A 28000-nucleotide genomic window follows, 5' to 3' on the forward strand; every position below is an offset into this window, starting at 1 on the left:
ACATGTGATAAGTGAGGAACTTTACGGTCATTAGTTTAAGTGTGAAATGTACGTCCAAGGTGTTTAGTTAAATTTAATGTCGCTCGGGCATGCAGATACAATTTGTATACCACCTTTCAGAACACACAAGTCACCTTGAATGCAACAAAATTCCGACCAATGGTACTTTGCTGCTTTTAAAATATGTTTTTTTTTTTAATTGAAAAAATGTCGCCGTATGTTTGAATTTTAGTATGCTAACATTTTTTATAGTAATGTCAAAAATGTGTACGTCAACAGTGGCCGTTAGCTACTTGTAGTGTCTGAAACCAACGCCAGCGTGGTCGGTTATTTAAAAAGTAAGACTTTAAATGTTGGGATATTTTGTCGTAAGTGTCGCATTTAATATTTTATTAAATGGGGCTGTGTTCATTATGAGACTGATCTAGCCCCGAAATTATTCGTTGAGACCTGAGTCAACTAACATTTCTGGTACCAAAATCCACCTCTGGAGGGAGTGTCATCTCACCCAACTCCAAGAAACAGACGAAGAAGTCATCTTCGAACGTCACATCAGCACCAAGCGGGAAGCAGGCTACCAGTGGCTAGCGCGCTGGCTAAATAAAGAGCCGCCCAATATTCCAAGATGCCCCGCGAGATAATAACGCTTCAGCTTGGACAGTGCGGGAATCAAAGTACGTGTACCGTAAAATATAATACGTCAATATACTTCGTAGCTGTCACCGCCACGCTTGCATATCGGCGGTTCTCTCCATCGACGTCAACGAGAGTCTGTCATCATGTCGGTTTCTCGTTGGTTGTGTTAGATGTAGTTGTAAGAGTGCCAAAACCTCTATCAATTGTGCTCGCAAGTGTGCATTAAAAGTCGGATTTAATCACATGTTTGTGTTTGCAGTCGGCTTTGAGTTTTGGAAGCAGCTATGTGCAGAGCATGGCATCAGTCCAGAAGGCATCGTCGAGGAGTTTGCCACCGAAGGAACTGACAGGAAAGATGTTTTCTTCTATCAGGTATGTGCTGCGCATTCATTCAACATATTTATGTAGCGTTTTACAAAAGCTAGCTTAGATGATGGCTGTTGTGTTCTGCAAATAGCGAGACGGAAGTGTTGCTTGCGTGCCACTAGATGGCATCAGTGGATAAGACAATGTGCTCTAGTACAGTGTTTTTCAACCTTTTCTGAGTCACGACATGTTTTTACATTGCAAAAAATCTCGTGGCACACCACAAACCAAAAATTTTCCAAAATTACTTTCTGTACAGTATATTTCATTATGAAATAATTTCTCAATATGTATTTGAGCCTTGAGTACTTGAGCCTGTTTAGATGAACACAAAGCCGATATCCTGGCAGGAATGTTCGTCAACAGCTCTCAGTTTCTCTGTTTTTGTTGTTGTTGTTTTTTAACAGCAGTCAGGTTTGAAAAGCTCAGAATTATCAAACGGGGAGTTTTGCATTGTCATTAACTGCATCAGGGCTGAGCATCTCGCTGACAATGGCTAGGCATGGAGGTAGTATTAATGTCTGTCACAGTGTGGGACTTAGCAACAACTTAAGCAACAAGGTAACAGGTTTTGTGGGCTTTCTCATTTAACTTTGTAGTTTTCTCAAAAAAAGTTGCCTGTTTCTCTGTTTTCACGAGGGCGAACAAAATAGTCCATCGACTTGTTTTGAAATGACGGGTGTTTCGTTTGGAGATGTCGTATAAGCTTGCTCGGCACCATGGCGCTAGCTGCTCATGTCGCGTTCAGAAACCGCTCGAATTTTTAGCCATCAGCCACCTTGCTGTCCTTAACAATGTGTTGGAATAAAACACCGGGGGAGGACTGACGGTCATCACATATGAATAAGAGGGAAAGAACACTTTTGCTAACACATGACGAGTCTAATGATGCACAGTAGACGTGCTGGGGTCCACATTGTCACGGACAGCAAAGTGGCTGATGGCTAGAAATCCGAGCAGTTCTTGAACGTGACACGAGTAATACCTCGCTCATCTGCACACAAGCGAAACCTTCTACCTACTCTTTCCTTCCTACTGCAACTGCGCCGAATAACGTAACAAAAAAAAAGTGATATGGGATAATTTCTCACAGCACACATGACGATCTCATGGCACACTTGTGTGCCACGGCACACCGGTTGAAAAACACCGCTCTAGTATCCATGAATTTATCTAGCGCAGTCTTTATCCAGACATGCCATGAAGTCATGTGATGTGATGGTTTTTAAGCACCTCACGCTTAACTCTTTCAGTGTCGTTGACGATGTTAGGTGTCTAATCATGTGGCTCTTAAAAACTAAATTAAAACTCTTTAAATGAGTTCATCACAGGTAGACGTAAAATCCACTTGAAGTGGGAGGGTTGGCAGCAAATGAACAACGTATTATGTAGTATTGTGACAATGCTAACATTTTTAACTCTATCGATACGCCAAAAAATACTCCATACCGTTTGTGATAGGCAATAAATAAAAAATGTTATTCTTTTTTTCACCTTTAAGATCTGGGCTTACTATGTCCGAGTTTGCATGCCTTTGATATATTTCAAAGAAAAAATTGTTCACAATAGCCTGGTTGGGTGTTTTTCTTTCAGGACTCCATAACCTTCATGTCCAAACTGTTGTTTCTTTACTGACCTATTATAATCACATTTTGGAGAAAAAAAGACAACAACAAAAAAATCCCCCGAATTTCTGTCAAAATTTGTCAAATTGACAGTGTTGTTAATCATACTTTAAAAATGTGAATTAATTACAGTTACAAATTACTTCTCCCAAAAAGTAATTGATTTACCTCAACATAAGAGTAATTAGTTACTCTGCAAAGTAAGGACGATACTTTTCATGTTCTACATGTTATTACATGGTCTATAACGTCTTTCACATCAAATATGTTTAAAGTAACTGATTGAATTGAACTGGCTTTTTCATTCCAAAAAACATAGGTCACCCTAGTTTTAACATTATTTAAAATTTCACCTATATAAAACTGTAATGGTATACAAACTTTAAAGTGTCTATGACAGCAAAAAACATGTTTATTTCATGTGATGTTTTATGCTCCTGAATGAAATGGACCACTTGGATGTGTGTGGAAACGATCGATATATTTATTCAATTTTTTTGAGTCCTGCGCCATGAAAATGACTGACTTCCTGAATTGACGAAGAATGCGAATGTGACGTCAGTGGCCTAATCATCTTCAGTATGCAGCCGTTATTAAAGTATGCAAAACGACTGCGCATTCAACTAACTTTGCGGATTATTTCCTTTATGTTCCGCATCACACCAGCCCAATTTGCTGCAGGCATTTGTTGCTGCACCAGGGAGAGGCGTGTGAGCCTTTTTGGGTTTCAAAAAGTTCTTGTTCAACCCGGATAATGCCCAATACAAGTCCGACAACTGTGGGACCGTTGGACCGACGAGGAAGTGAGTAAGCTACGCGTTTTATATTATGTCAAATACTGGGATGATGGCACATGTTTTGATAAGGAGGTGTCTTGCATTTTGTGGGTGACAATGCTCCTGTTCCACCGAGAAGGCCACTCGGCCGTCAACTGGCGGCTTGTCATACACCATGGTCACTTCCACCCCCTCGGTCCTATTCGCGTGCACGCCGAGAATGTGCTTTCCTCGGCTTGGCCTCGAGCAGTCCCCAGCTCCGACGTCGGCTGGTTTGGCTGGCCGATCCAGCCCGCTCGGTCCTATTTGCGTGCCCGCCAAAAATGCGCTTTCATCGGCTTGGCCACGAGCAACCCCTCGCTTCGACGTCGGCCTGTTTGTCCACCAAGAATGGGCTATTTTCGGCGTTCATTCCTGGGGACGAGCACTGCCGGCCCGCCTTGCCCGCAGCAAAACGACGAGCCATAACTTGCTCGCCGCCGCGTGTGACATGAGTCGGGGTAGTTTTGTTTGATTTTTCATTTTCGAAAGGCTGCTTTTCGAAAGGAAAAGCTGCTCGGTTCAGGTTAGCACGTCGGCTAGCTGTCACGCCTCCTGTTTTGTTTAGGCTCTTTCCTCAGTCTCCGAAGCTGGCGAGTGGAAATGACAAAAGCCGTACTAACTCCGGTGGCATAAAATACCGTTCGGGAGGTTAAGAAGTCGGTGGTTTTGACCATTATGCAGTAATTTTGCCATGTCGTACTGAATAAATGCATTTTTAATGTTTCATATTCCATTTAGCACAAGACTTATTTGTCATGACCATACCATTTATTTAGCAATTGAGGAACAATACTTAGATCATAAGAATATCCTGTAAAAATATTGGAGTAGAGAGATCAAAGTAACGATGACATTTTGCTGCTCTGTCGCATTTTCCTCGTTCTGAATCTTCCCCCTCAATGGGCTGAATTCTAAATCATATGAAATTGTGACCCTGCCGACGTCATCATTCAGATGGGGACGCCGGAGCGCTGTAATGACAGGCGGGGCTAAACTGCAGATTAAAAGACTAATTTCTCGTCATCTGCGCTTTGCCAAATTGTTATATGTTGTCGAATCGTCTCAAAATATGATTTTAATTCACATAATAATGCTATTTAAGTTTTTTTTTTTTTTTATGCTGTCACTGGCACTTTAAGATTGGGGCCTATTTTGTCCGATTTTGCATGCCTTTGATGTTGCCGTTATATTTCAAAGAATAAAATTGTTCACAATGGCCTGGTTGGGTCCCTTTTTTCAAGACACCATAACCTTCATGTGCAAACTGTTGTTTCTTCACTGATCAATTATAATCAACATTTTGGGGTTAAAAAAAAAAAAAAAAAAGACCAAAAAAATCCCCCAAATTTCTGTCAAAATTTGTAATATTGATGTCCTATTAACAACCAACGTGTCCAACGGACCGTTTTGAAGCTTGATAACATTTATTCAACTTGTTAGGGTAAACATTCAACAGACAAAAATAAGACTGAATAGTTTTATATTTGATAATTCAACAGAAATAGCAGGTATGGTCATGGGGTTTTTGGCCTTTACACATACTATTGTCAAAACAGGTTATGATTAGACCAACAGTTCAAAATAGCGGAAGCAAATATATACTAGTGTCTAACTAAAAAGGGTTTGGAGGATCTCTCTTTGTGAGGTTAACTGTTGCACCCATCACCTTATAAAAAGAATATACAAACAATCAAGCTTCTGGAACACGCCCATCAATATACAAATTAAAAGGATTGATTGTGGAAAACAAATAAATTCAACTAGCCGCTAACCGTAAGCTTTACACTCCATGAAAACATTTTTAAAAAGTGCACTTCTCTTTTCTTCATGCGTGTGGCATCAGTAATAGATTTTTTTTCTTTTTTTCGCATCAATTGCAAATGCTGTAAACCAGTGATTTTCCTGTTTGAGGTGAATCTTCCATGAGAATAGTGTCTTTGTTAACTCATGGATGCGATTGACGGGGCTGGACGCACAATTCATTTAGACTCACTATGAGGGGACAAATGGACATTTGTTCATTCGAAATAAGAGCATTCACCTTTCCGATTTTCAGGGCATTTACAGGTCACTTTCTTTTCATTTTAGGGCGTTTACAGGTCATTTCCTGTTGAGTTTTAGTCTCTGCCCTGGTCACTTCCGGTTCGGTAATCCAAAATCAACAGCAAATGAGCTGAAATGCCCCAAAACTCAACTCACTGGTTGCCAATGACTGCCAATCCACTAAACGTTCAAATGAATTGGATGTCTACTAGTGATAAACTCAATTTAATTTACAGCAGCAGAATGAAAAAAGCTAGTTTTTCTGTTCATTCCTTTTTTTGTAAAATCTTGTAGAATTATTTCGTGACCCATGTATCGATAATTGTAATATCGCCATTTTGTGGGATATTCGTTATTATGAGCCTGGTATCGCAAATCGTATCGTGAGGTACTGACATTCATTTCAATTCACAGCAGAAGGATCAAAAGAGCCACATGATTCGACGTCAATGGTACTCAAAGAGTTCATAAACTTCTCAGGTGCCTTCATAACATTTGTTTTTTTTCCTTCATCAGGCTGATGATGAGCATTACATCCCTCGCGCGGTCCTCCTGGATTTGGAGCCTCGTGTAATCCACTCCATCCTCAACTCTCCCTACGCCAACCTGTACAACCCCGAGAACATCTATCTGTCCGAGCACGGCGGAGGGGCCGGCAACAACTGGGCCAGCGGGTTCTCGCAGGTGCGCGCAACGTCAAATAAAATGTCCGTGGTCGCCCTGAGGAAGTAGGTTCACGTTGAATTGTTTGGGGGGGAAATTCTTTATGTCCATAGGGGAAAAAACTCCAAGAGGACATTTTCGACATCATTGACCGCGAGGCAGATGGGAGCGACAGTCTGGAGGCAAGTTCTCAACAAGGTTATGAGAGTTCACGAAAATGAATGTAAAAACGCAAATGAAGTGAACAATTTTGTTAAAAAATGAATAAGTGGCCAACTCTTTTCAAAAGTTTAATTTTAGAGCCACTATTAGACGTGTATCATCATCAATAGCAATGAACGACTTAAAAAAAAAGAACTTGAACATTTGACAATCAGAAAACTAAAAAACAGATCTGTTGTTAAGCGAACTTGCCCTTTTTAGTCGATCAATCAATTCTATTCATACTTTAGAGATTAATTTTAACAGTCTTAATAATGATATTCTGATAAAAATATATAATTGAATTGAAAAATGACTGATTACAGTTTGACCATAGACTTCATAATGTATTGACGGGACACGGGGCGCGGGACCAATTCATAGGGGGCCTATCTTCGTCAAAGCTGACGTAGAAACACAGACAAAAAACTCTTTCCATTGACATTTCTTGTGAATAAATGCTAAAATCCCTGAATTCTTTACAGATATGGACGTAAAACAGTCTCGATTCTTGGTTAAAAAAAAAAAAAAAAAAAAAGTGCAGTTAGCATTTATTTTGCGTAAATATTAACCCATTTAATCCCAAAGGTTTCCCAGACATATAAAAGTCAAAATCATGTGTCATTGGTAGCCCTTTTAAGTAATCAGTAATAAAAAATTAAAAAAAATATTGACACATAGGTCAAAATGTATGTTTTATGATCGGTCACAATTGTGACCGATGGGGTAATATGCTGTACCGCACTTTAAAGCTCTGAAAGTGAACACAGGCTAAAACTGAAGCTATGTCAACAGTTAGTTTTGTTTTATTTGTGTTTATTGCTATAGTCACAACATTGTTATCTTTCCAGCGGACCAACAGCTTTTCTGTTTGCGTTAAAACTTCTGAGGATCCTCGATGTAACTTCATGAATTCACTGTTTGGTTTGAAGGGAACATCAAAGAGTTGGTTTTCCCTCATCGTGCCACAGCTCCCATAGCCCCTCTTTGTCATTTCATCAAGGAGTGATAGAGAAGTAAAGAGGCTGTCATGGTAGAATTTGCAACCTGGAGGCACCTCACCCTGCTCTGCAAGACCAAGAACAACACTTTACCCTTGGCCTAAGCCAGTCTTTGGGAGGAGCGTGTGGCGTCCCCCATGTGGCTCCATATGATGCATGTATCCGCTGGATGATGCAAGACTCCATATCTTGTAGCCAAAACGGATTTGTTTACCTTTTATGAATTGCATCCGCTGACAAACATTCTGGATATGGCATGACTTTGTAAGACTTGTTCAGCTCGGTGAAGTTTGGCCTAACCTTGAAAAATGGATCTTCAGTGATCTTTGTGTTGTCCACAAAATGTATTGAGGCCATTATGTCGTCAAATTGATTTCTCTGCATCGCATTGGAAATGCATAGATTATGTACATCGGTGTCAACTGACCAGTGCATGTGTCTTGGTGGAACAGTGCTGTAGCCAGATGCCAAAAAATCCCATTGAATGTGAGGAGTTCATCCATACCCATATTCAGTTGCTTGGCCTTGGTCTGGGTGGAGTAGAGATCGGACATTTCAATGGTGATGTGAGTGGGTGGATACATTAGTAAGAAAATGGTCATTGGATTGGGACAGCTTTGTTTGACACATTCTGCAGCATTTGGCATCGTGTGTTTTGGAAGACTGGAGGTGGCCGGTCTCTTTGATCGTTTGAACACTCTGTCTTTATTTTTAACCAACTCTAGCTGTGTCAGTGGAACTTCTGACTCAACCTTCTGGCAGCTAGAAGACCTTAGAGATTCTTCAAATGATCTCTACTGGCTTCGCAAGATCTTTAGAGGTTCTTTAGCCTTGGCTTGCAGTCGACTAGAGGACCTTGGTGGGTCTTCTGTCTTGTCCCTTTGGCGGCTGGGTGACAGAGGTTCTTCGCTCCTCTGGTGACTAAACACCATTACAGTTTCTATTGCCATGGCCTGCAGTTGGCTAGAAAACCTTTGTGGTTCTTTTGTTTGGATGTTATGGTGGCTGGAGGATGTCAGTTCTTCAACAGTGTGGGATGTTTGAGAAGGGGCACTTGTGATGCTAGGACAATCAGGACAAATAATGTTTCTTTCGGCTGTTTTAGCTTTGGTCACTTCATGAGGCTGATTGGCATTACTTGTAGAGCCCATACATTCTCCTCGATCAAAAGGTGGTAAGGTAATGCTGGTAGTTTGTGGGAGGTGGAGGTTGCAATCAATATTGTCGCTGTCATCATCTCTGCCGACAAGTTCTGCATATGCATTGAATATCCGTGCTGGCAAATGGCCCATCTTCCCTCATAGTCCATATCAGATCCATCACAATCACTGAAAAATGGCATCTTTTTCACTTTGAGGGATAACTGCAATGTTGCATGCCTTGTCTGGACCATCACCGACCCCCAAAATATCAAGCACTTCATTCAAAGTGAATCTAAAAGCGAGAAAAAAGATCAGACTTAGACATAGCTAGCAATTTGTATGTATAGACCTATGTGTACACCTAGGTACAATGCGCTATCCCACAGGTCACTAATGTGACCATGCAAATGTTTGCTCATGCTGCAAGGATTTCAAACATATTTGAGTAATTGCAAATGCATATACCATTACTATACAACCTAAAGATCATGTGTACAAAAAATCTTTGCTTTATGTTTATTTGAACATACTTTACTGACCTTTTTTTTGGAAGGAGTTGAGGATGCCATCTTCTTCTCAAGGTGCAACCAGGAAATAAACAGCTCTGGTCATGTGATAATTTATTCCAAACATGTGTAAATGCATACATTTCATCCAAACAATGTATTCTTCCAATATATACTGAAAATATTTTGAAAGATTACTCAAGAACATTTTAGAGCCCTGTAAATCAAATCATTCTTGTCCTTCACAAATGTGACCGGCGGGTTAAAATGGGTTAAAGATGCACCGATACTAGTATCGGCAGGGGGTGCTGATCTGGCCCAAAATGGTGGTATCGGTATCGGCGAGTACCAACAAAGACGGCGCCTATACCATTTACCGGTCCATTATTATAACATTTGACCGCAGCCTTTTTTTTTCTCCTGGCGCTCACTACACTTTGTCTATGTGTTGTGTGATGACACGTGAACACCAAGCAGCTATCGCTATTGGCCTGCTCCAGACCAATGAGAACGGGCCAATAGCCACTCCTGACCAATGACAAGGCCGCTATGTTGGCGGTCGGGAAATATTTCAAAATAGAAATCCCGTCAATTAAAATCAATGGCTGCATGCAAGATTTGCGGCCTGAAAGTTTCGAGATGTGGAGTTAAATCGGCCAGTTTCAATACCTTGAACCTGATAAAACATTTGAAGACGAAACGTGAACGAACACAACGAGTTTGAGCCTGCAAGAGCAGGACTGCTATCCAGAGGACGGGCGCTGGACTGGTGCAACAATCTCTGGTCAGTTCACTACGTCAACTTTGTCTTTTACTTAAAGAAATGCTGCAGTAATTTGGGAACTGTTTCCAAAGTAGGGTTGCCACCTTTCAGAAATAGAAATAAGGGACCCCCCCTCCCGAAAAAAGGAGGCTAATAGAGAGACGGGATGCTGTGGTCAATTATTATTACTTATAATTGTTAGCGTTCGCAGATGAGGAAACAAGGTTGGACCTCGAAGCGGACAACAAGCGGGGGATACGTACAAGGGTTTAATTGCATACAAAAAATTACACGCGATCGCGGGATAGTAGAAATAACAAAAGGAGTCCGTGACAGCAAGTCGACGGAGCTCAATACTACAAACTCGAAGGTCAACTAAGACGATAGGCAGCGAGCCAAAAAGCCAAAAGAAAAACACTCAAATACCTGCACAGGGTAGAGGTTACAAGCGAGTGCAGCACACTAACACAAAAAAAACCCAATGCAGGGGCGTAACAAACAAATGTAGCGAGACTATAGTGCGAGATGTCAAATGGCGACCAGCAAAGCAAATATCTCGGCAGCCTTCTCTGAGCTCACCCGTGCTTAAATGCTGCGTTGATGAGCCCGCATTGGATTCAGGTGTGACGTCAGGAACCCCACTAACAGCCCAACAACAATACACAATCTAACCAGCAGCAGAATGTGACAATAATTTCATGAAAGTTGCACTGTTTGGCCTTTGAGAGGTTTAAAAAAAGTTTACTCAGTTAATTCAGAGTTTATTATTATGAACTTATTTTTACTTTCTTACTGTTGGGCTAGTATTATACTTTGTACTAGTCTTTTTCCTATTTTGGGGGGGGGGGGGGTTATATATATATATATAAACGGGGTGGTATCGGTATGGTATCGGTATCGGCCGATACTGCACAGCCAGGTATTGGTATCGGGGCCAAAAAATGGTTTCGGTGCAACACTAGTAAATATGTCAAAGTACAATGCTAGTTTGTCAGTCAATATGGCGGCCGCCATATGTAAACAGAGCTTTTCTGGTTAAAATTCTTGTGAATAAATCCTTAAATCCCTGAATTCTTTATAGATATGTACGTAAAACAGTCTCGATTCTTTGTTAAAAGAGCAAAAAAAAAAAAAGTGCAGGTAGCATTTATTTTACGTAAATATTGCGAAGTATAATGCCAATGCTGTAGCAGCTAATTTTTTCTCCCGTTGATTTTTTTCACAGCCTTTTAAAATGCACGCACGGTACGAAAAATATAATAATTACCTTGAATCCTCGAACAAATCACTCCTGAGACAATTCTTCCTCTTTGTATGCAGTACAGCTTTCGTACTTTTTCAACCTAAACCCGGCGTTGGCCCCCTACTTGAAGGTGTTGCGCAGTGGCTGACGGTGTGACCCGTCAATACAATTATGAAGTCTATGGTTTGACATATGCATTGTGATTGGGTAGTTGTATCATAAAATCCCTTTTTTTCCAGATATGAAACATGAAATTTTGTGATCCTTATTATATTTTTACAGTAATGACTTGTTTGAATAAATAATATTACTATTATTAATACTAAAATTTTCAATATCAATACAAAAAAAAAAAAATCCATACCATATTTGACAATAGTACACAAATTAAACTTCATTTTTTAATTAACTATTCCCTCCCATTGACAGCAATAGACAAGTGAGATTGCTCGAATTGAATGTTCACCCAATTTCTCCTAGAAAATGATTGCAATTACAAATTATTTGGTAGTAATAGCTTTATTTATTTTGCTTGCAATGAAAGAACACAAAAGTGAATAATAATTTAAAAAAAGAAAAAGAAAACATCATTTTACTCAAAAACATGTGCCGGACAAAAGTATTGATCCCCTCAGCCTAATACTTGGTGGCACAACCTTTAGACAAAATAATGCAAACAGCCGCTTCCGGTATTCATGAATGAGTTTCATTCAATGCTCTGCTGGAATTTTAGACCATTCTTCTTTGGCCAACTGCTCCAAGTCTCTGAGATTTGAAGGGTGCCTTCTCCAAACTTACCATTTTCAGATCTCTCCACAGGTGTTCAATGGGATTCAGGTCTGGACTCATTGCTTGCCACTTGAGAAGTCTCCAGTGCTTTCTCCCAAACCATTTTCTAGTGCTTTTTGAAGTGTGTTTTGGGTCATTGTCCTGCTGGAAGACCCATGACCTCTGAGAGAGACCCAACTTTCTCACACTTTCGCACACATTATGCTGCAAAATTTGTTGGTAGTCTTCAGACTTCATAATGCCATGCACACAGTCATACAGGCCAGTGCCAGAGGTAGCAAAGCAACCCCAAAACATCTGGGAACCTTCACCATGTTTGACGGTGGGTAACGTGTTCTTTTCTTTTTTCCCCCCCTGTAAGTTCAATGTTGATGCCTTTTACCAAAAAGCTCTACTTTTGTCTCATTTGACCAGTGAACATTCTTCCAAAATGTTTTTGGCTTTCTCAGCTAAGTTTTGGTAAACTCCAGCCTGGCTGTCTTATGTCTCTGGGTCAGAAGTGGGGTCTTCCCGGGTGTCCTACCATAGAGTCCCTTTTTTATTCAGACGCCGACTGATAGTATGGGTTGAGAGTGTTGTACCCTCAGACTGCATGGCAGCTTGTTTGGATGTTAGTCGAGGTTCTTTATACACCATCCGCACAATCTTTCGTTGAAATCTCTCGTCAATTTTTCTTTTCCGTCCACATCTATGGAGGTTAGCCACAGTGCCATGGGCTTTACACATATTGATGACACTGCGCACAGTAGACACAGGAACATTCAGGTCTTTGGAGATTGACTTTTAGCCTTGAGATTGCCCATGCTTCCTCACAATTTTGCTTCTCAAGTCCCCAGACAGTTCTTTGGTCTTCTTTCTTTTCTTCATGTTCAATGTGGTACGCACAAGGACACAGGACAGAGGTTGAGTCAACTTTAATTCAATTTCACTGGCTGCAAGGGTGATTTAGTTATTCCCACCACCTGTTATGTGCCACAGGTAAGTAACAGGTGCTGTTAATTACACAAATTAGAAAAGCATCAAATGATTTTTCAAAGGGTGCCAATACTTTTGTCTGGCCCATTTTTTGAGTTTTGTGTTTATAATGACAATGAATTGTTTTTCCCCATTCTCTTTTTTGTTTTTTCATTGCAAGCAAAATAAATCAAGATATTACTACCAAAGCCTTTGTAATTGCAATCATTTTCTGGGAGAAATTGAGCTTTGTCTGACAGAATTATAGGGGTGCCAATACTTTTGGCCAGCAGTGTAGCTTTCGCCCAGAATTGCACATATACTGCATATTAACAGGTCGGTATAGAAGTAAAATACTTACAGACCTATAGTTTCTAAGGCAGAAACGTAACCGAAAACACTACAGCATCAATGCGACCGACAGGCTGTGTATTGTGCAAGTGAATGAGCCTATGTTCCAATGTGTGTCACACGAGATGCAATGAATTTATATGAACACTAGGTGGCAGTAACGTTAAGCGTGTCACGATATGCAATAAGTCAAATTATGGCACTGTAAATGTAATTTTCCCGGCTGCGATTTATCACCGCGTGCATACTTGTGTTTGCGTGTGCTGCGTGCACTCGGCACACATGCGTGTTGATTGCATATAAGACTCCAGTAGTGTTCACAGATGTTTATTGGCCATCAACACCCCGTAGAATTAAAGTTCAGACATACAAAAAAAGTAAACACGTAAAAATTAAACTTTGTAAACTTTAGCATTGCCACATTGAAGCTAATGGAGAAAAAAAAGACAATGTACTAACCACATTAGCCTGCTATAAAACCTTTGCAGTCTTCTCCACAATGCAAAATTGCGGTTAAAAGGTGACACTTCAAACATGAAAACTTGCTGGATTACAGCATTTGCAAACGACACGAACAAAAGAAAAAAACAATTACTGATGCCACATGCATGACGACTAGCGAAGTGCTTTTTGTTTATATTTTTTATACTGAATGTAAAGCGTACGGTTAGTGGCTTAGCAAACGTACTTCCAGTGAACATTTCAAAATAAAAGCACGTCATATTCAGATTTCTGCAGGCAATCTCACATACTTCAGATTCTACACTAAGAATAAATTTAAAATGACACCCATTACAAGAAATCTGATTGGCAATGATATAATGTAACAAATGATAATAATTTGGCTTCAAATGTGTGAATATGCGCACTTTGCAGGACAAGATGACAGTGATTTTGGATCAAATTGCCACTTTTAATGGGCTCTAATTGGCAGACAACAAAAATAACATTGGGTTTCTCACCTATTTTATATTCTTCACTTAACTAGCTTTAAAATTCAATTAACTTTACTTATCCCGTTAGGAGAGTTCACTTTGACTCATTATGCATTGTGTGTTTTTTCTAGATCATTTTAATATAGTTTGATTTAAGAATAACAATTTATTGCATTCGAATAGGAGATTTATTAGGATGTATTGTTACTATATTCGTGGTTGAATTAGTTTAAAAAAAAAAAAAACTGGCAATATCACATATCAGCAATAATTTATGAGACAATATATCGCCTACTAAAATGTTTTATCGCAACGGCCTAAGTAATGTACTGTAAAATATCAACTGGCTCTTAACACTGGCGACTAGCCGGCACAATAAGTTGTTGCCCCTAAATGCCCCTAAATTGACAGGAAGTGACCTGAAATCAGCAGGACTTGACCCCAAAAAGAACGCTACCGTTGCAATTTCTATAGAAATTGTACTATCTAGTTTAAAATACTTTTCCACTCCTTGCATGCTCCACTAATGCCCTGATGAGTAAACAGAGCCCTGACATTTTAACTGAGACTGCACCGAAATCAAACCCATAACCTCTTTTGATACAAAGTATCGCGATATATCACCATTTCGATGCATTGTCACACCCCTAATCCGGATACAACATTTCAGTATTTTCAATACTTTTGAGAATCTTATTTTACAGTAGACCACTGCTGTGAAAGCTGACTGCGTCTCCATTTTTAACTACTACAACTATTATCCTTAGCCCTTTTTTTATGTGCTTTCTTTAGCCTCCCGCCTCGTGAAATAACAACCATTTCCTCACTAATGTCTGCAATTCCTGTAAGACGCTCGCATTTTCAATCCCACATCACCATCATTTAGTGTGCGTGCGTAGGCGTGAGAGAAAGTGGAAGGTGGGTCCATACGAGTATGTGTATGTTGGCAGGGCGCGGTATGTAATAAGTGCTGTACTAATAGCTAAGGCGCGAGTACAAGGCAGGTATTACAAGCAGGGAGGTTGTGGACATTCTGCCCCCCCTTGCACGTGTGATAATAATAAGCCCACTGCTACTGATTATGAGTACAGTCGACCTTTATGGTACGAGCGCCTCACCTTGCAAATTTTTCACGATACGAGCATCGTTAGAGAAAAAATGAGTCTCATTATGCGAGCAATTTTTTACTGTGCGAATGCCAGAAAAGCCTCTCGTTTGGAGCCCAGTTTTCTCGTCGAATTGCAGCAGTCCATCTCGCTCTCCTCTCCGGGTCTCTCGGAATACGGTAGAACTTCAAGTCTCTCCGTCTATCTTCTCTGTTATTGCAACCAACCGCCACACACGCCTTCACCATTTTGATTATTAATGTTAAGGAGCAGAAAAACACACCATAATAGGAGGAATTTACGTAGCGGTAATGCGTCAAAACGACGAGTAGACGGACAATATGGCGCGGAGGCGTTGTTGTGACGTCATGTGAGTAGGGTCTATAGACCTTACTCACATGACGTCACAACCACGCCGACAACATAGTTTCAAATTCAAAATGCTTATTTCTTCCACCATCATTACATTTTGAATAATATTTAGCTGGTACCAGTGAAAGTAGTTGGCCTTGTCTATGGATCATCAGTTAAACAGGTGTGTCCAAACCTTTTGCAAAGGAGGCCAGATTTGGTGTGGTAAAAATGTGGGGGGCTACCTTGGCTGATTTACATAGAACAATATATTTAAACTAGGGCTGTCAAACGATTAAAATTTTTAATCGAGTTAATTACAGCTTAAAAATTAATTAATCGTAATTAATCGCAAGTCAAACCATCTATAAAATATGCCATATTTTTCTGTAAATTATATATATATTCTGTAAAATAAATTGTTGGAATGGAAAGATAAGACGCAAGATGAATATATACATTCAACATACGGTACACAAGGACTGTAGTGGGCATTTCACTCTGTCATTTAAATCTGTCTATGCTGTCCTCACTCCGAAGCGTCTACTTTTTCCAAAGCTAGACAGCTAGTGAACGACGCCTTAATAATTAGACTTCTTCCTTTTTCATCTGATTTATTAATAAAATGGCCTCAAACCATTGTCCTCTTTAGACCGTCGTAAAACTACAAAATAAAAGTACACAAGCATTGCATTAGCAACAACGTTAGCTTAGCACGCTATACAGGTTCACTAAACATAAACAAAATGCGTCTCATACAAAAAATATAACATTTCGCTTACTAACATAATATGTACATTCTTTACAACAACCATACTTACGGACAACTCTTGTCCAAGGATCGTATAAGCACAACATTATCAGCCTGAGACGTCGTGCAGCCATAATGAACTGGCAAGAGAACAATAAACCATGTCGCAAAGCGACCACAAGAGTTCGTTGTTGGACAGCACAAAAAGCCTTGCTGTAAAACTTACCAAAAGGCAGAATACTTTCTGAGCGGGACATGTGCGTTAATTGCGTCAAATATTTTAACGTGATTAATTTAAAAAATTAATTACCGCGCGTTAACGCGATAATTTTGACAGCCCTAATTTAAACAAATGTTAGCAAGCCCTTCTGTGTGTCACATTTGCTTTATTATTTTTTTAAATTCATAATTTCAACAGTCTCGCCTTTGTGGCGTTCTCTTTTGACACTCGGGCTCTTGCGAAATACTGCTGCTGTGAAATTAAACTAGCTTCAGGTTGCTATAATTTCTCGCTGCGTACCTTACCTGTAATGTTGTCGTACATGTCAGCGTGTTTTGTTATTATCGCGTCACATCGAACTCTTTGAAAACAGCGACTCTCTCTTTGCAAATGAGGCAGACACAGTTGTTGCGTGTTTTATTGAAGAAATAGTCCAGAAATAGACAGCGGGTCGAAAAATATCGATTTAGGCATCAAATATGGATCTGGCGAATGGATAGACTGAAGCTTTTCCACTTAACGCCTTTTATGCAACGCATCCAATGAGTTTACAGCGTCTGAAAGCACTGGGGCTTCCATGAATTGCTCTATAAACTGAACGACTAATTGAAACCATTGAGAATAGGGCTAAACAGAGACGGACAATATGGCGGCCGAATACAGCGACACGTCATTCTGTGACGTCGGTGAGTAGGGTCTATTGGCACCCCTTCAATTCTGTCAGATCATGCTCAATTTCTCCCAGGAAATTATTGCAATTACAAATGCTTTGGTAGTAATGTCTTCATTTATTTTGCTTGATGAACTTTTTTTTTAATCGTTACCATTTCACACAAAACTCCAATGGGCCAGAGAAACGTATTGGCACCCTCAGCCTAATACTTGGTAGCACAACCTTTAGACAAAATAACTGCGAAAAAACGCAAATTATTTGGTAGTAATACCTTCATTTATTTTGCTTGCAATGAAAAAACACAAAAGAGAATAATAATTAAAACAAAAAAAGAGAAAGAAAACATTATCATTTTACTCAAAACTCAAAAAAATGGGCCGGACAAAAGTATTGATACCCTCAGCCTAATACTTGGTAGCACAACCTTTAGACAAAACAATGCAAACAACAGCTTCCGGTATCCATGAATGAGTTTCTTTCAATGCTCTGCTGGAATTTTAGACCATTGTTCTTTGGCCAACTGCTCCAGGTTTCTGAAATTTGAAGGGTGCGTTCTCCAAACTGCCATTTTCAGATCTCTCCACAGGTGTTCTATGGGATTCAGGTCTGGACTCATTGTTGGCCAGTTTAAAAGTCTCCAGTGCTGTCTCTCAAACCATTTTCTAGTGCTTTTCGAAGTGCGTTTTGGGTCATTGTCCTGCTGGAAGATCCATGACCTATGATGGAGACACAGCTTTCTCACACTGAGCCCTACACTATGCTGCAAAATTTGTTGGTAGTCTTCAGACTTCATAATGCCATGCACACGCTCAAGCAGTTCGGTGCCAGAGGAAGCAAAGCAACCCCCAAAGATCAGGGAACCTCCACCATGTTTGACTGTGAGGACCCGTGTGCCTTTCTTTGAAGGCCTCGTTTTTTTTTTCTGTAAACTCTATGTTGATGCCTTTTCCCAAAAAACTCTACTTTTGTCTCATCTGACCAAAGAACATTCTTTCAAGACGTTTTTTGGCTTTCTCAGGTAAGTTTGGCAAACCCCAGCAGGGCTTTCTTATGTCTCTGGGTCAGAACTGGGGTCTTCCTGGGTATCCTACCTTAGAGTCCCTTTTCATTCAGACGCCGACAGATAGTACGGGTTGACACTGTCGTACTCTAGGACTGCAGGACAGCTTCACCTTGTTTGGATGTTAGTCGAGGTTCTTTATCAACCATCCGCACAATCTTTCGTTGAAATCTCTCGTCAATTTTTCTTTCCGTTATTATTTAGGGATAACACGAGGGGTCATGGGACTTGTTGCAGGCATGAACTGGAATTCAATTATTTTTTAGGGAGAAAATACTGTACATTAATCTTACGAGCTTCGTCGTGGAACATATTGTGGTCATATCATGAGGGTCCACTATAACTTGAATTCTCCTGTAGGGGTTCGTCCTCTGTCATTCCATTGCCGGGGGCACGGGATCCGGTCTGGGGTCCTACCTGCTGGAAAAGCTAAATGACAGGTGCAAATAATTCTTCAGAATGTGAATGAATAATAAAACTAATTGTATATTCTTCATTTTCAATCTAATATTGTCACCAGGTATCCAAAGAAGCTTGTGCAGACCTACTCGGTCTTCCCCAACCAAGATGAAATGAGCGACGTTGTGGTGCAGCCTTACAACTCACTGCTAACACTGAAGAGGCTCACGCAGAATGCTGACTGTGTGGTGAGTCATTGGCTGCTATTGACAACGACAGACGTCGAAATCATTTGAAGTCAATGTTCATTTGCTGCCAAACTCCCCCTTTAAATAGGTTGAACGTCTACTAGTGATTAATTCATTTGAGGAATTTGAATTTTGTTTATAAGAGCCACATGATTAGACCCTCCGACTCTAAATGAATTGGGCATCTATCGCCGTCAATGGCAGCGATTTAGTTAACACTGGGAACCTCTAATGTAATTACGCAATGACGGCAAACTAATAATTACATTTAGGTCTCATGCTCTCCTGGAATTTGCCAATTCAGTCTGCACGCTAGAATGCGTGCGTGTAGCATTTACAGCATATAGCAAACTGTAACACTCAAGTCCTTGACAGTTTTTCTATCGTTACATAACTAGCTAGCTACATATTGGCCACATTTATGTGCAATCAATAACCCTTTCAAAATTGAGTTTTTGGCAGTAAACCAGTTATGCAAAGTCATTTAAAGACATTCAAAAATCCGAAATATGCCTATGTTGTTTTTTCTTTTCTTTTTTTAACTAGATCACTTCGCTTTCTTTTAACTCTTTTCCAAATTTTCATACTATAAGTCGCACCCACCAAAACCCAAATTTTTAAACAATGGTATTTTTTGGTTTTCAATCAGCACAATGTTTTTGTGTCAATTATCAGGTGGTGCTGGACAACACGGCACTGAATCGCATCGCCACAGACCGGTTGCACATCCAGAACCCTTCCTTCTCACAGATCAACCAGCTGGTGAGTGAACGGCAGCGTGTCTGTACCCTCCTCCGCCCTTAATTGGTGTCACGTCCAATGATTAGCAAACTATTCTGGACTGTTTGTTGCTCAGCAGACTTGAAATGAAATAAAAACTTTCAAGAAATTAGATGAGCTGAATTGGTTAGTGCAATCATGTGATTTGCTTTCTAACTCAAAAGACTTAGAGGAGCAATTTGTAAGATTAGTAGGCAAAAATTGTACTGCAACCAGGATGAAAATATTGCAGCACACAATAATCCCCTTCCCCTTTGGACTCTCAGATAAGTGCTTCGCAATCAAGCATCCAGATATGTGATCATACCAATGTTGCATTTCAGTTCTTACATACACTTCTAGGTGCTACGTGGACACATCATCAGTAATGAACCGGAGGTCATAGGGTGTTTGGGGTCTTTGATCATCATAAACTCTCAATACGGCGACCCAGCCAGGGGTGATCAGCCCCTGACTTGTGTCCAAGCGGTCTGCTACTCCAAGGATCCCCCCTCCAGATCCATAGCCATCTTGAGGCTTTTTTCATAGCTTCAGATATTGATTTGATGGCTTTTCGGCACAGCTGCCATTTTACTCCCTGGATTTTAAGCGTTTGAGCCGGTGACTGACCAGCAAAACCTCGACATCCCACCTCAACTGGTTCGCAGTGGGCTTTCCACCCATTGCTCCGGCACTCGGTCACCAACTCCACATATTTGGCACTCTTACGCTCGTTGGCCTCCACCAGTCTGTCTTACCAGGGAACAGTCAGGTCAACCAGGACCACTTGCTTTGTCAACTCTGATGTTAACACCATGTCTGGGCGGAAGTGGCCAGGATGTTCTCTGGGAACCTGCGTTGTCTTCCCACATCGACTTGGGGTTTCCAGTCCTGTGCAGTGGTGAGAAGCCCCCCAGAGGTGGCTGGATTGGTGATGGACTGCTTGGGAGGGTGCTGGTACCTGCAGTTGATGATAGCTATGCTGAATGCATCTGCCATAGCCCTGAACAACTGGTCATGACGCTAGCGGTACCGTCCTTCCCCCAAGGTGCTCCTCTACCTCAGTTCTGATCACATCCTGTACCATCTGACGTTTTTACCATCTGATGTTTTTCCTTTCCTCTAGCATTGTCGTAACGGGGCTTGGGGAAGCTGCCAATCCCCACCCCGGCCCAAAGCTGTACTGGCCACCAAGATGTGCTGCAGTCATGCCTCGGCTCTGTCCACGGCTTAATGCATCTTCCACTTCCTCCCAGCTTTCACCACGATTCCTGCTGTGGCAACTTTTTTGTCTGCGGAGTCCCGGTACATCAACAACTCTCTGGCATGTGTAACCTTAAACTCCTCAGACAGGCCATTGATTGGGAGCTGTAGCATGGTGGAATGGCCATACAGAACGATGCTACTGAGGGATCGATGGAGCCCAAGCCAGCCGCGGAGAAAGCGGCCGATGGTCCAGTGTCTCCACCATTGACATGGGCACCTCATAGACAAGCAGAGGCCAAAGGAGTCTTGGCAGGACTCCATGCTGATAGATCCAGGCTCTGAACTTCCCAGGCAGCCCCGACTTGTCGATTGCTGTTAGCCATAATGTCAAATCGGCCTTGGTTTGCTGGAGTGCATTTGAGTCCTTCGGGGAGCTGTTGAAGACCTTGCCCAGGCTCTTGACAGGTTTTTCCGTTACCTTTGGAATAGGTGTCCCTCCTATGGCAAAGCGGAGCCGGTTAGCCACCCTGCCTTTCCTCAGGATTAGAGACCTGGGCTTGGTGAGTTTGAAACTCATCCTCGCCCAAGAGATGAGCCGCTCTAGCCCCTGCAATAGCCATCTGCAGCCAGGAAAAGAGGTTGCCGTCACAGTGAAGTCATCCATAAAAGCTCTTATGAGGGCTGCCGAGTGCCAGATCTTGACAAGGGTCCTCTGCACTCTACCTCAGCTGACTTCACAATCACGTTCATGGCCAAAGAGAAGAGTGGCACTGAAATTGTGCAGCCTGTTATAATACCCTTCTCCAGGCGTTACCAGGCAGATGCTGATGTTCCGGATGTTACCCTAGCTGGGTAATATCAGCTGGAAGCTGAGGGTAACATCAGTGTTGCAACACTGATGTCACTGATAACATTGATGTTGTATTTCAGAGTGCATTCATTTCAGAAACTAGAAAATGAAATTCCTGGGGAAATTGCATGGGTGGCTTTGCTATGCTGGTATACTTGTACAAGTACACATAAAGTACTTGTCGTAAAGTACACATACTAGTAGCACAGCAACACATACTTGTAGTTCAAGTATCCGCGAGTACACGTACTTGTAGTACAAGTATCTGCGAGTACGCGTGCTTGTAGTACGAGTACATGTGCTTGCACTACGAGCACACATGCTTGTAGATGTAGAAAAGTACAGCACTCTGGCATCCCGAACAAAGACAAAAAAAAACTGATCTCGTATTAGGCTGATTGGTGGAAGGCAGGACATCCGTTCTAAACACAGACTCAAAACAAAAACAGCTTTTACTAGCTGACAATCGACTTTTAAAATAGGAAAATTTAGGCTTAAACATGTGGAATCGTGTTTGGAGCATTTCCCAAATCGTATTAGGGCTATTTAATGAGTAATCGAAGAGCAAATCATACATACTGCTCCTTTAATAATGGCGAATGAATATGCCCTCTCTTGGATGACTCCTGAACAGGGGTCGCGTTAGCAGAATATTTTCCGTCGTTGACCGATTTTTTAAAACGGTGACGGAAAAAACTGAAGTCCATCTGTTATGTTGACAGGTTGCAATTCACACCCCAGACCACAGGGTGCCGAGTGAGCATATTAATTAGCTATTGTCTCTCTTGATGCATGACGTCGTTGGCCTTACTCTAAAAAATGTCAAGGCAACTGAGTGTCCAAAGTTTCTTCAAAAAGCCCCAAAACGACGATGGTGTTGATGAAAGAGGGACTGCACAAGCGGGCACGCAATTCAAGTCCATGCGCACCAGGAGGAAAGTGTGAGACTGCGTTCAGGCCACAGCAGGTGAACTGTTAATTTCATTGTTCCATATGTAGCCTAGCTACTGGGGCCACAGTCAGCTGTTTTTGTCAGTGCGGAGAAAAAGTTACATATTCATCTGCTTGATGTGTGTTGGAACGGTGTGGATTCTCTGTTAAGCTTGTTCGGACAGAATATTAATTTAAAATGAATGAAAACTAAATACTATTGAATATGTTGAAGCGGTATGCAATGTTAAGAGTCTTGTTAGCTCGAATTGCTGTGTCCAGCCGCTGTAGCTCTGCTGGTCTCTGTGAACTCTCTATTCAAGCCGGAACGCGCGCGGCTCTTAGGTGTCTGTCACGTGACTGTGTCGTAGCCGGTAACGCGCTCAGCCAAATGGACACACAAGTACGGAAGGTGAATTATGCCAAACAAAGGGTCACCACAATGTCATTATCATCATTTTAAAAATTTAAGTGACGGGTAAAAATAGGTTATGATCGGAGTTTTATGACCCTGTCAGTCAAAATGACAGACAACGAAAAAGTCTAGCGCAACCTCTGCTCCTGAGAGACTTACATGCTTCCCTTTGACAATTTTTAACAGGTGTCCACCATTATGTCAGCGAGCACCACCACCCTGCGCTACCCGGGGTACATGAACAACGACCTGATCGGCCTCATCGCCTCGCTCATCCCAACGCCGCGCCTCCACTTCCTGATGACCGGATACACGCCGCTGACCACCGACCAGTCTGTGAGTGGACTCGCGTAGGCGGGGCGATTTCCGTCTGGAATCATGATTGACGCGCCAGTGGTGTGTAGGTGGCCAGCGTGAGGAAGACCACCGTGCTGGACGTTATGAGGAGGCTCCTGCAGCCCAAGAACGTGATGGTGTCCACGGGAAGGGAGCGCCAGCCCAGCCACTGTTATATCGCCATCCTAAACATCATCCAAGGGGAGGTGGACCCCACTCAGGTGCCGCTGACAAAATTACACTTCCATTTCATTTTCAGCCACTCGCTGCAGGAACTTCACTCATTGGCTGGCATTGACAACAATAGACGTCCATTTGGACTCTTCATTCATTTGACCTTCCGAGTCCAAAGGGATTGGACGTCATTTGTTGTCAATGGCCCAGTTATTTGATTGTCTCCCACTGTATTAAAAGTCAAAGCCAAAAGCAAAACGCTACGTATGCTTCATCATATTTCCTCGTCTTAGCTCTTCATAGTTTCTTAGCTCTTGTCACTCGGTGATAAAGTGTATCCTGACCAAATGGCTAGCCAATTCAGAAGCTGTAAAAGCCACCGATAATTCTCATAAATCTACTTTTCGCATTGAAAGTAGTGGGCGGGCGCTGTTTGAGCTTTCGTTTTGCGTCCATGTTGCGTGCGCATCTTCAGTGTTTGTAAACAATCCCTCTATTGTTCATCAGTGCAAAGACTTATGGGTATTTTTTGAGTGGCACCATCATTGTAAATAGTTGTCGAATGCATGATATGGCTGAGTGGGTTGTCAACAAGTTTGTGTGAAAAAAGAGCCTGACATCTTTGCTTACTTAAGGGAAGCTAATTTTAAATTTGACTGTGGTGTCGCGCGTCAGTCTAAAATTGAAATTAATCTCGTTATATTTTAGTCTCCCAAGACACATTTCAGCTCGTTATTGTCATGAAAAAAATGTTCGTTGACGAAATATTTCATTATCGTCATCGTAGACGAAAACAACGTTTGGCCCGCTAGTTCGTTAGCTAGTCATGCGGCTGTCTGTGAAATTAAATCATTGGTTACCATTGATGTCAATAGCCTAGACATGCTCTAAAATTAACAGGAATGTACATGAAAATGCATGTGGTTATTTGTATAAACTCATCGGCTCCCATTAATGACTATACATGTCCAATCCGTTTGAACTTCTTGTGGATTTTGTGTAACTTCCTGTCGATTTTAGGGCACTTTAAGGTCATTTCCTGTTGATTTAGGTGTATTTCCGTGTCATTTCCTCTTGTTCTTGGGTCATTTTATATAATATATAGGTCATTAATAACTTAGCAAGCTATCTACTTGGCTAGTTAGTTAGCTAGACATGCGATTCTTTGTCTAAACTCATTGGCTCCCATAAATGACGATACATGTCCAATCTAATTGAATTTCATGTGGATTTTGGGTCATTTCCTGTTGATTTTAGGGCACTTCCTGTTGGTTTAGGGGTATTTCTGTCACATTTCCTCTTGTTCTTGGGTCAAATTATATATGGGTCATTAATAATAACTTGGAAAGCTAGCTACTTGGATAGTTAGTTAGCTAGACATGCGTTTTTTTTGTCCAAACTCATTTGCCCATTAATGACGATACATGTCCAATCCATTTGAACTTCTTGTCGATTTTGTTTCACTTTCTGTCGATTTAAGAGTACTTTTAGGTCACTTCCTGTTGATTTGGGGGTATTTCTGTGTCATTTCCTCTGGTTCTTGGGTCAATTTATATAATATATGTAGGCCATTGATTGAGAACTTAGCAACTTATCTACGTAACTAGTTAGTTAGCTAGTCTCACTACTTGGCTAGATAGTTAGCTAGACATGTGGTTATTTCGTCTAAACTCATTGGCTTCAATTAATGACGATACAAGTCCAATCTAATTGAATTTCATGTGGATTTTGGGTCATTTCCGGTTGATTTTAGGGTAGTTCCTATTGATTTGAACTTGGCAAGCTAGCTACTTGGATAATCAGTTAGCTAGACATGTGGCTATTTGTCTAAACTAAGAACTTAGCAAGCTAGCTACTTGGCTTGTTAGTTAGCCTAGCTACTTGGTTAATTAGGTAGCTTGCCATGTGGTTATTTGTCTAAACAAATTAAGAACTTAGCAAGCTAGCTACTTGGCTAGTTAGTTAGCTAGACAAGTGGTTATTTGATTAAACTAATTAAGAACTTGGCAAGCCAGTTAGTTAGCTTTGCTACTTGGCTAATTAGCTAGCTAGACATGCTGTTCTTTGTCTAAACTCATTGGCTTCCTATAATGACGTTACATGTCCCATCCATTTGAACTTCTTGTGGATTTTGGGTCAACTCCTGTCTGTTTTGGAGTACTTTTAGTTCACTTCCTGTTGATTTAGTGGTATTTCCAAGTCATTTCATTTTGTTCTTGGGTAAATTTTTATAATATATATAGGTCAATAAGAACTTAGCAACCTAGCTACTTGGCTGGTTAGTTAGCTAAACATGTGGTTATTTGTCTGAACTCATTGGTTCCCATTAATAAATATACTTGTCCAATCCATTTGAACTTCTTGTGGATCTTGTGTCACTTCCTGTTGATTTTAGGGAACTTCCTGTTGATTTAGGGGTATTTCCATGGCATTTCCTCTTGTTCTTGTTTCAGAAATTATAAATGTAGGTCATTAATAACTAGAGGCGTGCAAAAATTCCGATTCTTAGATTATTCGCGATTCGACCGTGGAAGATTCGGGAACGATTCACAAACATCCAAATTCCGATTATTGAATTATAACAGGTAAAGAGGAAATAAAACGCAGTCAGCGCAGTCTTCGGGACGCAATGAGGAACAGACCGAGAGTAAATATCATGTGCAGCTAATGCCGCTTGGTAAAAAAAAAAAAAAAAAATACCTGACTGCGGCCGTCAGCCGCTACAAACAGCGCCCGTCAGCCGCTACAAACAGCGCCCAGTTGCTAGCTGCTACAAACATACGGCAACATATGGCTATTGTAGATATCACATATATCTAGACTAGTTGTGAAATGACACTTTCCCGCGCTAGTAAACAGGCGCCATCTTAAAGCAGTAGACTTCTCCAGAAGGCTCTGTTGTAGAGAACCTAATTACTTTTTATCTAAAATACCCCTAAATCGGCAAAATCTTGACTTGAATCTATCTTTAAATGATGAAACAGTTTTAAAACTTTCACATGTCGAAAGTAGACATGAGGGAAATTATGGAATAACGGGCGCATTTTTAACAACTTTAACAGGTAATTCACAACATTAAATTAATTGAATGTAGTTTGAAGCTGCTGATACAGAATAGGGACTTGAGTAGTTTATTTACTGTTTTTAACCGGTAACTTGATACTAAAACAGTAGTTCGATTTATTTAGCCTGAGAGGATTTTTGAACAATTTTGGAACAAATATACAAAACAAAACAAAACAAAAATATTGGGGGAGGTTGGCATCAATAATTGATTTATAATCGAATCGGAGTCTCTGAATCGTAATCGTAATCGAATGGTTAGTTGCCCAAAGATTCCCACCTCTATTAATTTACATAGCAAGCTAACTACTTGGCTGGTTAGTTAGCTAGACATGTGGGTCTTTGTCGAAATCAATTGGCTCCCATTAATGATAATACATGTCCAATCCATTTGAAGTTCTTGTAAATTTTGGGTCACTTCCTGTCGATTCTAGGGCACTTTTAGGTCATTACCTGTTGATTTAAAGGTATTTCCGTGTCATTTCCTCTTGTTCATGGGTCAGTTTCTCATGATTTTGGGTCAATAGGCTCTCACTTCCTGGCCACTCATTTGCGCCAATTGATAACTAGACATCCGATCCATTTGAATTGAGAGGGTTGGCAGCGAATGTACGGAAGTTGTCATTCGCGAACGAATGTTAGTCCGCTGCCACCCTCCCACTTCAAATGGAACGAACGTCAACTAACGACAAAACTCAAATTTTGGCAGTAGTTATTGAAGTCGGCCCTTATTTGGACAGGTGCACAAAAGCCTCCAGAGGATCCGAGAGCGCAAACTGGCCAGTTTCATCCCCTGGGGTCCAGCCAGCATCCAGGTGGCGCTGTCCAGGAAGTCACCGTACCTGCCGTCGGCCCATCGCGTCAGCGGCCTCATGATGGCCAATCACACCAGCATCTCCTCCGTAAGTCTCACCAAGAGGCGGACGCCGTCGACCGCGCTTTTGTTGAGGTTCTCCGTGTTGTCGCGCAGCTTTTCGAGCGAACGTGTCGGCAGTACGACAAGCTGCGCAAACGGGAGGCCTTCCTGGAGCAGTTCCGCAAGGAGGACATCTTCAAGGACAACTTCGACGAACTGGACAACTCGCGAGAGGTGGTGCAGCAGCTGGTGGATGAATATAGTGCCGCCACCAGGCCCGATTACATCTCTTGGGGAACGCAGGAGCAGTGAAGGAAGCCTATTCCACAATATGGTGTCTACGTGTTGTCTGGCACGACGTTCCACTGACTTATTGCCTTCTTTTTGCCCTCCCACCACACTGTTTTCTCTTCCTGGTCAACCGTCAATGAGTGAAGACGCAATGCATGATGGGTAACCACGACCAGTTATTTGTGTAATTAACTCATTGGTTGCCATTGACGGCGCCAAACTATTGCAGTCGATGAGTTAAAATAAAATGTACAATAAAGATTTTTTAAATGTATT

General features: G+C 41.3%; 1 protein-coding gene across 1 annotated transcript; it reads left to right on the forward strand.

The window, feature by feature from the left end:
• Window positions 1–422: 422 nt before the first annotated feature.
• tubg1 (tubulin, gamma 1) lies at window positions 423–27998 on the forward strand. Its single transcript, XM_057817469.1, has 11 exons — window positions 423–674; window positions 896–1008; window positions 6005–6172; window positions 6265–6333; window positions 18558–18637; window positions 18718–18844; window positions 19520–19606; window positions 23191–23340; window positions 23409–23561; window positions 27318–27479; window positions 27548–27998. The coding sequence occupies exons 1-11, from the start codon at window positions 626–628 to the stop codon at window positions 27743–27745; spliced, it is 1356 nt and encodes a 451-aa protein (XP_057673452.1). The 5' UTR covers window positions 423–625; the 3' UTR covers window positions 27746–27998.
• The last annotated feature ends 2 nt before the right edge of the window (window positions 27999–28000 follow it).

The sequence above is a fragment of the Corythoichthys intestinalis genome, chromosome 16 (assembly GCF_030265065.1).
Source record: "Corythoichthys intestinalis isolate RoL2023-P3 chromosome 16, ASM3026506v1, whole genome shotgun sequence".
In the NCBI taxonomy this organism is placed as follows: Eukaryota; Metazoa; Chordata; class Actinopteri; order Syngnathiformes; family Syngnathidae; genus Corythoichthys; species Corythoichthys intestinalis.